This window comes from Pongo abelii, chromosome 22 (genome assembly GCF_028885655.2).
Source record: "Pongo abelii isolate AG06213 chromosome 22, NHGRI_mPonAbe1-v2.0_pri, whole genome shotgun sequence".
NCBI classification, from domain to species: domain Eukaryota; kingdom Metazoa; phylum Chordata; class Mammalia; order Primates; family Hominidae; genus Pongo; species Pongo abelii.
In genome coordinates, this window is record NC_072007.2 from 52,472,981 (window position 1) to 52,487,226 (window position 14,246).

Here is a 14,246-nt window from a genome sequence, read left to right on the forward strand (position 1 = left end):
AGAATACACTTAGTTCTTTCAGCCCTTATTGATCTCCTAGTGGGCCACCCTTGCATCCATTCTTTGGCTTAGGAAATGTTGATTTAGGTGCTATTCACTGTGCTAGGTGCTGGTAATGGAAACATGCAGAAGCAGGTCCTAATGTCTGCCTGTCTAGTGGATTGTGGAAATGGAGACATTTTGGCGCATGAAAGGGCATGACTGATGTCTGCACAGGAACCACGAGGATAAGCTGGGACCATCCCTAGCATCGCGGGATCAGCCTGGAGAGCAGAAGAGCAGACTGGGCGTGGGGGGAAGCACGTAGATAAATGTGCCCAGGTCTGTCCCTGTTGGGAATGGGGAGGGATGTACCAGCCAGGACTGGCACACGGGATTGGCTCTGCCATTAAGCAGCTTGGAATAAGAAGTAACTGTGTAATCTGAAATGTAGGAAGGTGCTATAAAGACGATACTCTGAGTGCAGGAGTCTAGGGTGTGGAAAGTGGTGGAGAAAGGGATTCCGGCAACATTTTAGAGATAGAACCTCTGGAACTTATTGATTAATTCAGTGAAGAAGAGGAAAAAGGAAAGAAGACAGAATCCAGATATCTTGATTGAACAATGGAGTAGAGGGTGTTTCCACTGGAAGGGAAGGGGAAGACGCGAGCTGTTGTTATTGTCAATAATAGTTACAGCTGAGATGGAGTGCGTGGCGGTGCCAGGATGCTGATTGAGTTGGAGGCGTGGTGCTGGAGCGCAGAGGCGGGGCTGGGCTGCATACGGGAGTCCAGGGTCATCTCCAGGTGACACTTAAACCATGGTACGGCTGAGAGAAGGGAAGGGGCCTGGGGCCTGTGGCCAGAGAACCCCAACAGTGCCAGGTCAGTGCAGGAGGAGAGGCTGCAGAGGACCTGGGTAAGGCAGGAAAACAGCTGTAAGGGCGTGCACAGCAAGGTCAGCAGGGAAGGCTCAGCAAGCCCCAAGCGAGCAAGTGGTAAGCTGGATGGCAAGCAGGGAGGGCACACGCATGGGTAACAGCGGGGCAGGAAAGTGCCCGTGGGAACTGCGGGGATCCGGTGCAGACTTCAGGAGAGCAGAAGGGAAGCACCCAGCAGGCCGGGTTAGGAAGACAGCTGGAGGAGAGAAAGGAGAGAGAACAACTGAGAATCCCAGGGGGAAGCTTGACTATGAAGAGGCTGAGGGAAAGAAAGCCTGATGAGGAGGAGGCTCTGGACTCCCAGGGGGTCTCTCAAAAGACAGGCGAAGCTGATCCTGGCTCTTTCTATTCCCTGTTCCTTTCCAGGTTTTGACCTTATTGAATGCAGGGTTGAGGTTTTTTGTTTTGTTTTGTTTTTAACCTTATTTAAATCCTGCTACATGTGTAATTTTATAAGCTGCTTTCTTCAGTTCTTATAGTGTGTATAAAGTTTCCAGGAAGAAGCCTGGTTTTCACCATGATAATTATTGGTGGTTGAAAACTAGTGGCTTTCTAAAGCAATCATATAATATTCTTTCCCCCCACGGGAGCACTTCTGTTGCTTTCAAGAGTCTGGAACTGTAACCTTGTGACAGGGGTTACAGAGAATCTCTTTATATCCAATTTGAATTCGTTAATCATTTAATTTGCATTTTTTTTTTCCTTAAAAGGGACTCAACCGTGAGGACCGTCCCTTTGTTCACAATAACACCACAGCTGGCAGTTGCCCGCACTTCACGCGCACTGGGCTCTGCTCTGAGCGCTCTGTGGGTATTGCTTCGTTTAAATTCTTAGAATAACCCCAAGAGGCAACTACTCTTCTTAAGCTCATTTTTTTCAGAAGAGGAAATTGAGGGAGAGGAAGGTGATTTTCTTGCATAAGATCCCAAGGCTGGTCCTCTGAAGACGCACATGAACCAGCTGTTCACGACTCCCTGCCGCCCCGTGTCCCGAGGCCGTCTTCCCTAGGAGCTCTCTGGCGGGGACCTGCCTGAGAGTGCGATGGCCTCTCCTCCGTCCTCGGGAGCTGCCTTTTGTCCCGGTGCACTCAGGAAAACCGCCATGCCTTTTCCTGCCTTCATGAGTGCTTAGGACCAAGACTTGGGTAGAGCTCCAGAAGAGCTGAATTATTTTATTTGGCGTTCTGGAACCCAACTAGGAAAAGGAGTCTAAGGTTCTGATTTATTTATTTATTTAATTTTATTTTTTGTTTTTTATAGAGACAGGGTCTTACTCTGTCACCCAGGCTGGAGTGCAGTGGCGTGATCACCAGTCACTGCAGCCTCCAGCTCCCAGGCTCCAATCTCAGCCTCTGGAGTAGCTGGGACCACAGACATGCACCACCACAGGCATGCACCACCACAGCTGGCTCATTTTTAAATTTTTTTGTAGAGACGAGGTCTCACTGAGTAGCCCAGGCTGGTCTCAAGCTCCCAGCCTCAAGAGATCCTTCCTCCTTGGCCTCACGAAGCGCTGGGATCGCAGGCAGGAGACCCCGTGTTCAGCCTAAGGTTCTGACTGGCTCTTCTCGTTGTCCTGTGGGCGAGGGGTGGAGGGAGTGGACCAGTTCCCAGAGCCAACTGTGGATGTGGCGGGTTCCAGGGTCAGATCATCCCCCCGTCACCAGGAATGTTCCCCTCCTATCAGAATGAGGCTGTGTGGGGAGAGGGGACTTGCCTTCCACCCGCTGGCAGATGAATCCCTGGTGCCCCGCAAAGAGCAGGCACTCCACAAACGTTTCCTGGATCAATCACGGAAAGAGAGGTTTTCACAGTGGTCATCCCCGGGGTCTCCAGGTATTACAAATTTCCAGCCCAGCTCTGGCAGCAAAACACTGAGAACACTCCTGTACCCCGCAGCACGACGCCTTGAGATCCACTTAGAACTTCGCACCGCGTGCGCACCGCGTGCACACCCCATGGTACCCCACTAAGCTCTGCAGAGAACCGTCTATAGATTCCTGCTCTGTGGCTTCCAGGGTGAGAATCCTGTCCCTTTCGTGAGCACAGAAGGTTGGAAAACAGGTATTTTCCAAATAGTTATTTTTACCCTGGTCAGTCATCTGGAAAAATATTAGATTCTATTTACGGTTAGGTTTGTTGGCAGTCACACTCTGCCGTGTTGCTTGGCACAGTGAGCTGCCAGATTGCGTCAGGATACAGGGCCGCTCGAGCGACCGCCAAACACAAACGGGAGGCTGCGCGGCCCCAGCTTCACTTCTAATAGGGCAGGACACACTAATCCAGTGTTTCCAGATCAGCAGTTTAGAGTGAATTCCAACTGCATATTGCTAAGGGAAACAGCATCCCCGGCACCTTCCCTGCTGAACCAGAGATGAGTCATGGGCTGCCTGGAAGAAACAAGGGTCAGACTGTCAGACGTGGAGAACCCAGGGTGCTTTACCCAGATAGAGGCAGAGTTCTGAACTTGTGTTCCTAGCTGTGGATGGGGAGGGCCATGGAGCAAGGGCTCTGGGGCCTGAAGTTTAGATTATCCGCATTGCTGTGGCCTTGGGTCATGCAAACACAGAGTCAAGAGCATCATTTTCTAGGGCCATATTTAAGGGGGACACTGAAAAGGGTCCCCATTTAAGGGTAACCAAAGGAGGGTGTCCTGGCTAATGTAAAACCAAAAACCAAGTTATAGGGGCCTACCCTGGAAGAGAAGAGTCAGGGGTAGAAGGAAGATTTCTAGTTTTAAAATACCCCAAGATCTGTCCAACAAAAGAGAGATTGGCCTTAGCACGTTAGAAGTTGGTTGGTTGGTTTTACAACACAAAGAAAACTCTCCAAGCTGTGCTGTCCAGCCACGGGAACAGCTGCCGTGAAATTTCGTTAAAGAAGGGTTGGGAGATATGTAAGTTTCCCGGGTTTCCCTAACAAAGGCCCATGAACTGGGTGGCTTCAAACAAGAGAAATGTATCCTCTCACAGTTCTGAGGACCAGAAATTTGAAGTAGTTACCACTGGGCCTAAATCAGGTTGCCAGCAGGGCTGTGCTCCCAGGAGGCTCTGGGAGAATCCATTCCTTGCCTCTCTGCCCTCCGGTGGCTGCCGGCATTCCTTGGCTTGTGGCCACATCACTCCTTCATCTTCTGCTGTTTTTGTTTTTTTTTTGAGACAGGGTCTTGCTCTGTCACTCAGGCTGAAGTACAGTGGCACAGTCTCAGCTCACTGCAGCCTCCACCTTCCAGGTTCAATTGATCCTCCTAGCTCAGCCCCCCAAGTAGCTGGGACTATAGGCACACATCACCATGTCTGGCTAATGTTTGTATTTTTTGTAAAGATGGGGTCTTGCTATATTGCCCAGGCTGGTTTCAAACTCCTGGGCTCAAGCCATCCGCCCACTTTGGCTTCCCAAAGTTCTGGGATTACAGATGTGAGCCACCACGCCCAGCCCTACTCCATCTTCAAGGTGAACATCTTTGTTTTTTCTCTATTCCAGCTTCATACTGCCTTCTCCTTTGTGTGTGTGTGTGTGTGTGTGTGTGTGTGTCTGTGTGCAAATCTCTCCTGATTCTCTTTTATAAGGACACTTGTGATTGCATTTAGGGTGGACCTGACAAATCCAGGATTATCTTTCCAACTGAAGATACTTCACTGAATCACATCTGCAAAGATTCCTTTTCCAAATAAGGTCACAGTCGTAGGTTGCAGGGATTAGGACTTGATATCTTTGAAGCTCATTATTCAGCCTACTACTGGTGATAGGAAAGCTTAGTAGTAAGGTAAGTGAACTTTGCTATTTCCTGTTGTTCAGCTTTGCCATTTAGTACCTACTTGACCTTTCTAGGCCTCAGTTTTGTCCTCTGTAAAACAGGGATCCTAGAAGAACCTATGACCTGGGATTGCTGTAAGGACTAAATAGGATAATATGCCTGGTGCACACAGCACCCAGGAAACATTACCTGTAACCATGTCGCTGATAGCTTGGCTGGTTTGTGACGTGGATGTCATGGGAGGGAGTACTGCAGGGGGCTCACACCAGGGAGTTAATTTATAGCTCCCTGCAAGTTCCTACCACTGCTGTAACGCATGCTGCGCTAGCTTGGACACTGTGGACATTAACTCATCATTGTTCCCTCAGTGTTTATGGTGATGCTGGGTGCATAGTAGATGCTCAATTAAAAAAAAATTGAGCCGTAAGAAATTGGTGCCCTTATTGGTCAAACATGGTCAAATATGGACAATTCCAAATGCTTCAAGGTAACATACTGGAGAAAGGGCCACACAGATATTGGGTGGGAACATTGTCCTCAGGGATAATGTATTTCTTTGGATTAGATGAGATTCTCTTTCCCCAAATGCTCACAATCTCTCTTAGTTGCAGGAGTCACTGATGGTAGCTTCTGCAGGTGCCTCGGAGGGTTTCGCAGCATTTGAAATGCCAGGTTTGCAGGTCCCCCATCCAGTGATCCAAAAACCCCCTGGCATCTTAATTTAAAGAGTAAATGTACTTATTAAAAGAGGTAAAGCATGCATTGCCAGCCCCGTACCCTTTGAGACTTCTTTCCAAACACCATTCCTCTGTGTTCTCTTCAAATAAGTACTGGTGCCCTTCAAATTTTAACTCATCTCGGCTCATAAGCACTCCTTATAGAATGTGTTTTTAAATGGCCTGTAATCTGGGTGGGCCATCTGTTGTCCCACCCATGTGCTCTCTCGCTCCGCGTCAAGTTTGATATCTGAATGGCAACAAGGAGGCAAGGTTGGAGCCCTGGATGTGGGCTGGGGGCTGCTGTTAAAGCTGCTGCACCTGCTCGTGGCTGCCCCACTTTCCTATTTGCAGGGCGTTTTGCTGTCACACCATCCTCCACCAACGTGGATAAAAAAAATGCTTGGGGCTGTGTCCTGACTGTACAAAAATAGAACAGTCAGTGCTTTTAGCAGACTCTTTGGAAAAGAAATTGTAGCCCTTCCTTCCTTTTTCAGTGAGACATATGTTCCCAAGGAACAGACTTTAAAAAGCTGGGTGGTTGTTAGAAGGCCAGGCAGTGAGTGGGGGGTCTTTTTGATTCCAAGGTTCTGGTGACCCTGGAGACGGGGGTGCCACCCACAATCTCAGGTCCCAAGCTTTGGGCCACCCTCAGTTGAAGCATTTCTGCTTTTCTTGCCACTAAAGAAAATGTCATAAAGAATGAATCCATGTCTGTTTCTCTGACCAGTATGCTGAAAATCACTGGACAATCCTGTAAAAAGTATAGATGTGTCTTTTAAAAAACTACATTCTACCCCACATCCTAGAAGTGTTATTAGGACACATCAGAATTTGGATGGATGTCACTGATCCTGTCCGAGTGAAGCCTGTCCAGATTCCAGTAACAGATGCTCATCTGCTGGGAGGTGGAGCGGCAGGGTTCTCAGTGAGGGAGCTCACCTACACAGGGACCAAGATTCAAAAGAGGCAGCTCAGTCTCAGATTGGAAGGAGGAGACAGCAGGGCTATGTCGCGTGGTGGTGACTGGGCACTAAATTGGATTCTGAGCCTCTCGGCAGCCAAGGCAAAAAGGGAAATGAGTTGGATAGTGTTGGTTTTTTTTTTTTTTTTTTTTTTTTTTTTTTTGTTATTGAGAGAAAGCAGGCACATGTGTCTAAAAACAGAATTCTTTTCATGATACTAGAAAGTATATATCCTGCCAGTCCTTACATAAAAGGCTTTGGGAAGCCACACATTATAAAATTATTATTTTCTTTACCATGGTTTTGCAAAATATATTTTTAAAAGTTCTTCGTTGCTTATTTTTATAGAACTTAAATTCTGATGTGAAAATTTTGGTGCGTAGACTGGGGGCCGTCTACTTTTTATATAATTCTTACTGCCCAGACACTTGCTGTACAGCCAGAATGTTTTTAACCAAAAAAGAGCTTCAATGCTATTTGAGCACTAGAATATATATAGGTTGGTACATCAGAGCTTTGCTCTCTGAGGCATGGATTTCAATAGGAAAGCATAAAAAGGGCAATAAAGGAAGCTCAGCCTGATTTCTGAGTCTGGCTTCCTGATGAGGCCATCGTTTACGGCATGATGAGTCAGCCCAGTGCAGAAGTTCTCGTGCAAATGATCAAGTGCTTGTCATGAATCAGAGCAGCCTAGGGCCTTGGGAGAGGCTGGCAAGGCAGTATTTGTAGATGTGGCACAGAAACCTTACACTGTCATGGCCATTGCTACAAATGTTTTCTGTACAATGACTGTATACGGGTCCCCAGAGAGACTGTTCTGACTTTCTAATAACCACTGATTCTGGATCCCAGAGAGCCCCACGACTCAATGCTGTTCACTGTGTAGACAGAGGCACACTTGGATGGCTCCCACCGTCTAACTTGGCTCAGTGATAGAAAGGCTGGGATTTCAACTTCAGACCTCTTGCTTCTCCCTTTCATCTCAAATATCCCCATCACCTAATGCAATCCTGAGCTACCTTCCAAAATTACTCAGAAGCCTGGAGAGAGAGACGATTGATACCTCTGTTTTGAATGAATGGGTTTCATTTATTATTGGAAAAAAAAACAGCGAGTGGGTCAGGCGTGGTGGCTCACACCTGTAATCCCAGCACTTTGGGAGGCTGAGGCGGGTGGATCACGAGGTCAGGAGTTCAAGACCATCCTGGGCAACATGGTGAAACCCCGTCTCTACTAAAAATACAAAAAATTAGCTGGGTGTGGTGGCAAGTGCCTGTAATCCTAGCTACTCGGGAGGCTGAGGCAGAGAATTGCTTGAACCCGGGAGGCGGAGGTTGCAGTGAGCCGAGATCGCACCACTGCACTCCAGCCTGGGTGACAGTGAGACTCTGTCTCAAAACAAAAAACAAAAAATAGCCAGTGCTGTCCTGGGTGGGTCAACTTGATCAATAAATCTGTGAGAACCAAGTTGAGACGAGGCTGTGTTACCTGCTTCAGAAGATAAAGCCGCCCTCACTGACCCTTTGCTCATCTTCTCTTTCTGTGCTTTCATAGATTGTCCTCCACTCAGTGACTACGTGGTCCTCAACGTCACCAGTGACAGTTTTCAAGTATCCTGGCGTTTAAATTCTACACAGAACCACACTTTCCATGTCCGGGTTTACCGGGGTATGGAGTTGCTCAGGAGCACCAGGACACAGAGCCAGGCACTGGCGATGGCTGGGCTGGAGGCTGGAGTGCTGCACAGGGTGAAGACCAGCTACCAGGGGTGCGGGACCGACGTCTCCACCACGCTGACCATCAAAACCGGTAAGGCCCCCAGTCAGAGACCCACGTTAGCTTGTGAGCTTGTCTTTCTATCCAGGTCCGTGGCCCTAGCATGTCGCGTTCTTCTTCCTATAACCAGGGCACCAGAAGTCACTGACCACCCTGCACTTCCTCCCTCCCCTCCCAGTCATCCCACTGCCTGCCCGGCATTGCACTGGCCCGCTGGTGCCTTCACTGGCTCCCTCGCTTCCCTACATCTCGTACTGTTATGGGTTCACTCTGCCGCGTGAGGGGACAACATGTGGACTCAGAAGCACCAATAAGGCGTCAGCTAGAGTGAAGCAAAGGAATAAAATCATAATAATAAAGCAGAAGGCGGCAGCTCCTGGCAGGCAGATCTGGACCCTGCCTGCTTACCCTGCAGCACTGAGGCCGTCTAAGTTCCCTCCCCGAGAGGGGAGCATCGCTGATGTTTTCATGCCTTGCTTCCCTCATGATGCATGTGAAGCGAATGCCATGCCCACCACATTTGTGCTGGGACAAAACGTTTTTTCTGTTTGAGACAGGATCTCGCTCTGTCACCCAGGCTGGAGTGCAGTGGTATGATCACAGCTCGCTGCAGGCTCGACCCCCTGGACTCAAGTGATCCTGCCACCTCAGCCTCCCTAGTAGCTGGGACCACAGGCACACACCACCACACCAGGCTAAATTTTTTATTTTTCATAAGGATGGAGTCTTGCCATGTTGCTCAGGCTGGTGTCAAACTCCTGGGCTCAAGTGATCTCAGGAGGCAACTTTTGTCTCCAGAACACACACGACGCACACATGAACTTGGGACTTGTGTCGGGAAGGCAGCCGGTGTGGCCCATCTGGGTCTGTCCCGGGCAGCCTACTTGGCTCTGCCCGTGTCTTGCTCCCCACTTGCCTGGTGCCCGGTGGTGCCTAGACTTGGTCAGGTGAGGCTGGCTGGTGGAAGTTCTCCCCCAGGCTGGCATCCGTGGCTGTGGGGTGTGAATGTGGGGTTGCTGGGGCTCCATTCTGGTCCTAGGTTCCGATGTATGTCCCTGACGTAGAGCCAGTGGGAGCCCTGGGCTGTGGGCTTTGGGCTTTATGTCTCAGCAGAGTGTACAGAGCATAGACGTTGCTGCATAAAGACCATACTGGGGCCTTTCTCACTCACAGAGGTTAATGCTAGTGACAGTGAGTGGTGGCGGAGAATGAATGGCGGAATGAGCAGACCTTCTGTGGCCCGGCCCTACACCCTTTTCAAACTGATTTGGGGAGGACCTCAAGCTAAGTCCTCATAGCAGCCAGCACGGGTATCCAGGAAGCCCTCAAGCACCCCGGCCACCCTCGACACAAGCCCTCCACTGTGCACGCGGCTTCCCATTCCAAGCTGACTCCACCTCATCTTCTCATTTCATTTCCAAAGTACGCCAGGACTAAGGGGAGGGACACTCTTTTCCCTTTTTGGAAACTGAGGCCTGAGAAGCAGTTCCATTACAGAGCCATCCTCCAGGGTGCAAAATTGATCTCTATTGGGAAATGCAATAGGAACTTGCAGCTCCCTCCCCGCCCCAGCAACCCCGTGCCCTCCTCACCCTCCCCACCCACCAACCCCCTGCCCTCCTCACCCTCCCCACCCCACCAACCCCATGCCCTCCTCACCCTCCCCACCCACCAACCCCCTGCCCTCCTCACCCTCCCCACCCACCAACCCCATGCCCTCCTCACCCTCCCCACCCACCAACCCAGTGCCCTCCTCACCCTCCCCACCCACCAACCCAGTGCCCTCCTCACGCTCCCCACCCCACCAACCCCATGCCCTACTCACCCTCCCCACCCACCAACCCAGTGTCCTCACCCTCCCCACCCACCAACCCAGTGCCCTCCTCACCCTCCCCACCCACCAACCCAGTGCCCTCCTCACGCTCCCCACCCCACCAACCCCATGCCCTCCTCACCCTCCCCACCCACCAACCCAGTGTCCTCACCCTCCCCACCCACCAACCCAGTGCCCTCCTCACCCTCCCCACCCACCAACCCCGTGCCCTCCTCACCCTCCCCACCCCACCAACCCCGTGCCCTCCTCACCCTCCCCACCCACCAACCCCGTGCCCTCCTCACCCTCCCCACCCACCAACCCCGTGCCCTCCTCACCCTCCTCACCCACCAACCCCGTGCCGTCACCCTCCCCACCCACCAACCCCGTGCCCTCCTCACCCTCCCCACCCCACCAACCCCGTGCCCTCCTCACCCTCCCCACCCCACCAACCCCGTGCCCTTACCCTCCCCACCCCAGCAACCCAGTGCCCTCATCACCCTCCCCACCCCACCAACCCAGTGCCCTCCTCACCCTCCCCACCCACCAACTCCGTGCCCTCACCCTCCCCACCCCACCAACCCCCCGCCCTCCTCACCCTCCCCACCCCACCAACTCCCTGCCCTCCTCACCCTCCCCACCCCACCAACCCCCACCCTCCTCACCCTCCCCACCCCACCAACCCCCCGCCCTCCTCACCCTCCCCACCCCACCAACCCAGTGCCCTCCTCACCCTCCCCACCCCACCAACCCCCCGCCCTCCTCACCCTCCCCACCCCACCAACCCCCCGCCCTCCTCACCCCACCAACTCCATGCCCTCCTCACCCTCCCCACCCACCAACCCCGTGCCCTCCTCACCCTCCCCACCCACCAACCCCGTGCCCTCCTCACCCTCCCCACCCCACCAACCCCCCGCCCTCCTCACCCTCCCCACCCCACCAACCCCCCGCCCTCCTCACCCTCCCCACCCCACCAACCCCCCGCCCTCCTCACCCTCCCCACCCCACCAACCCCCACCCTCCTCACCCTCCCCACCCCACCAACCCCCCGCCCTCCTCACCCTCCCCACCCCACCAACTCCGTGCCCTCCTCACCCTCCCCACCCACCAACCCCGTGCCCTCAGGAAAAAAAATACCTGCATTCCAATGTCAGGCACAGATAATTTGGAAGACTCTAGAAGACTTTTGAATTACCAACCTATTCCACTTCCCAGCCTTGATTTTCTGTCCTTTTCCAGATTATAAAAATGCCCTTTTTTTGTAGACCCCTTTTTTAAGGAGCCCAATTTGCTTTAAAGGCCTCGTCTAATTCCACCTTGTCATGAGCCTGTGACGCCGGGAGGCAGCAGGGCAGGTGTTACGGTGGCAGCTGATGCCCAGAGCCTCCAGGGAGTCCAATTCCCAGGGCCCTGGAGGAGGCCGCCAGTCCACGGGGCTCCGCGATACGTCGGGGCCTGAGAATCGGAGGCCACAAGGAGTGCTCCTCCCTCTTGCTAAGATGGGAGAGTCACAGAGGCCCCAACTGGGAAATATACAACATACAACATTGGTGGCATTTCTGCGGCCTTAAGTGTGGCGTGCATAGATGACACACTCTGATGGCCTGTAGCTTGCCAGCTGGGAGAGAGCCAGGGTGGGGCACAGCTGCGGGTGGCTGTTAGATAACTAGAGAAACATGCAGAATTGCAGCCGACTTGCTCCTGTGCCCACCGACGCTTGGGTTGTGCATGTTGGGCTTCCTCTCAGTAATGAAAGACGAATATTCCCGTGTCCCATCTTGAACCTTTTTTCCATCTTTGCTTATGCCCAAAAATAACGCAACCTCCCTTGTAAGTGAGAAACCCTACCCTTTTGACTGGCAGAGTACGTTCTTGAGAAGCGGGACTTTCAGAGCTAAATTCTGGAACCTCCCAGGCAGGTTGGAACCCATTGGTCACCCTGATGTTGGAGGCCTGAGTAAGGGCCTTGTGTGAGTACCCGCTGGGCCCTGTGGTTGTGAATATGGCAAAGGAAAGCAGCAGCCACCCCATTGGAAAGGACCCTCTATGCGCTGGTTGAATCCCAGTTCCTGTGGGTACGGGCTGTGTGCAAAGTTTGTACCTCCTTCCTGGGATGTCTCTGCACTGGACATAAAAGTGTTTGTTTATTCTCTCGTTTCTTACATTTATTTCCCCCAATTAGGATACCTCAATCTAAGATTCATGCCTCAATCTATTAAAAAAAATTATCCGCCAAAGAGTAGGCTTCATGGAAAACATTAACAGACAAGCGTGTGACTTTTGACCACAGGCTAATTTGTTTCACTGTCTGTCTCAGATGCCCAGGTATTTGAAGTCACAATAAAGATTGTAAACCACAACCTGACAGAGAAGTTACTCAACCGCAGCAGCGTGGAGTACCAGGACTTTTCTAGACAACTGCTTCATGAGGTAAAGCCGCAATGCAGACATAGAAATCTTTTCTTGGGTGTTCTGAGTGAGGACATCAAACACAAGCCGTTAATTCCTGCCCAGCTCTTCCTCTGGGATTGTGGCAAAAATACATGTTACTGCAGCTTCAGGGGAGGCCAAACCCAAATCGCACAGTGATTAGTCAAAAGCTTCCCCCCTGCTTTTATGGGGTACTTAATCCAGATACTGGGCCAACCCATCCTTAAAATATGTGCCTTTATTCAAATGGTGTACACCACTTAATCCTACTGTTGGATTTTCTGTGGAACCTTCTGTCTGAGGGCTCTGTCTTCCAGCTCCGGGGTAGCTTCATTAGCGAAGCATTTACCAACAATCACGACATCCATTCCTCCCTCGTGACTAAAGGGAGACATCAGCAGACAGCCAGTGGGAAGCACCATCTATCCACAGATGGTACATTGGAGGGAAAAGTGACTTCCTAAGCTGCCAAGAATCACATAAGGTCTGAGGTTTTACCCTCCCTGCAAACTAACAAGTGAGTCTGCCACAGTTTCATGGATGCTGGCAGAAGATATGAGACTCCTGGGCCAGAGACAGAAGACTGTATTACTCACAGCACAGCAGGCAGCATGCGTGTGTTGTTGTGCCAGTTCCTCTTCCTACATCCGAGTCCTGCAGAGGTGATGCAGAGGGGCCCAGGGGCATGAAGCACACAAAGTGGGTCTGCACCTGAGCTGAGGAACCCCAATTCTAGGGAACCTGAATCTTTTATAATGGGCGCAAGCACTTGCTCCAGAAGGAGACATTATCTGTTAAATCGGACAGTAACAACCTGCCCTTTGCTCTGGAGGGAGCCACTATCTCTCCCTCCCAAGGCTGTTCACTGTGCAAACATCCTTGGAAAGATATTCTGGAACAAAAGGGCAGTTAGTGTGTCTACTTGCAAGATGTGTAGAAATGCCAGAGACCCACAGAGTGTTGCTTCCCAGCATTCGCCTGCAGGGGGAATCTGGTTTTCAATGTTTTCAGAGAATTCCCTCCCTTTTTAAATGTTAACTCACTTGTGTGTGCAAGTATGGGTTGGCACAAAGGCGGGGAACCAGGCTGGTATCTCCCTTGCTTGGGCATGGGTAGCCCTAAGCACCTGGCTCTGTGTGCGTGTTTTCTGTGGGATACAGCCTTAGTAAGAGCGGGGACAGCTCCAAATAGCCATAGGCGTTGTTCCTTGGTGGGGCCTCTCCATCTATCAATCCATCTATCAATCAATCCAATAGTCTTTCTCACACACTCACACAAATGACCTTTGCACCAGTTTTCAGGACACTCAGAGGGGATTGTCCATCTGATGCTCCACAACTGGGAGCTTGATTGCAGTGGTCGCTGTGAGTCCCCAGCACACACCAGGCCAGGCCCGGCCATCCCAGGGAAAGCCCAGCTAAGGTGCTGTGAATGGACTTCTCTGCGTGCTCTGAGAGGTCGGTCGTCAGGTGCCTCCTCTTGATTGTAGAGGAGAGAAATGGCTCCAAGCACCATCCATTGGTCACACCTGGAACCCTGCTTAATGATCATGAAGACGTTGATGGACATCTGCTCTGTCTGAGTAGCTGTTGCCTCTTCTTGGCTAGGTCGAAAGCTCCTTCCCACCGGCGGTGTCTGACTTGTACCAAAATGGGAAACTGAGAATGCAGATCGTGTCTCTCCAGGCGGGAAGCGTGGTCGTGAGGCTCAAGCTCACCGTGCAGGACCCCGGGTTTCCCGTGGCCATCTCCACGCTGTCCCCCATGCTCCAGCCCCTGTTGGCAAGCACAGTGTTCCAGATTGACCGGCAGGGGACACGCGTGCAAGGTATGGCCCAGCCACCCGCCCTGCTGCCTGGTGCCCTCCAGCTC

The 14,246-nt window shown here is 51.8% G+C and overlaps 1 protein-coding gene across 2 annotated transcripts in view; it reads left to right on the plus strand.

The window, feature by feature from the left end:
- UMODL1 (uromodulin like 1) overlaps positions 1-14,246 on the plus strand; it is a 75,400-nt gene that overhangs the window by 18,612 nt on the left and 42,542 nt on the right. For both annotated transcript variants that reach the window (XM_063720912.1, XM_063720913.1), the window contains exons 7-9: positions 7,911-8,165; positions 12,263-12,375; positions 13,983-14,202. In XM_063720912.1, the coding sequence (XP_063576982.1) occupies positions 7,911-8,165; positions 12,263-12,375; positions 13,983-14,202 (588 nt within the window). The remainder of the gene's footprint in view (positions 1-7,910; positions 8,166-12,262; positions 12,376-13,982; positions 14,203-14,246) is intronic.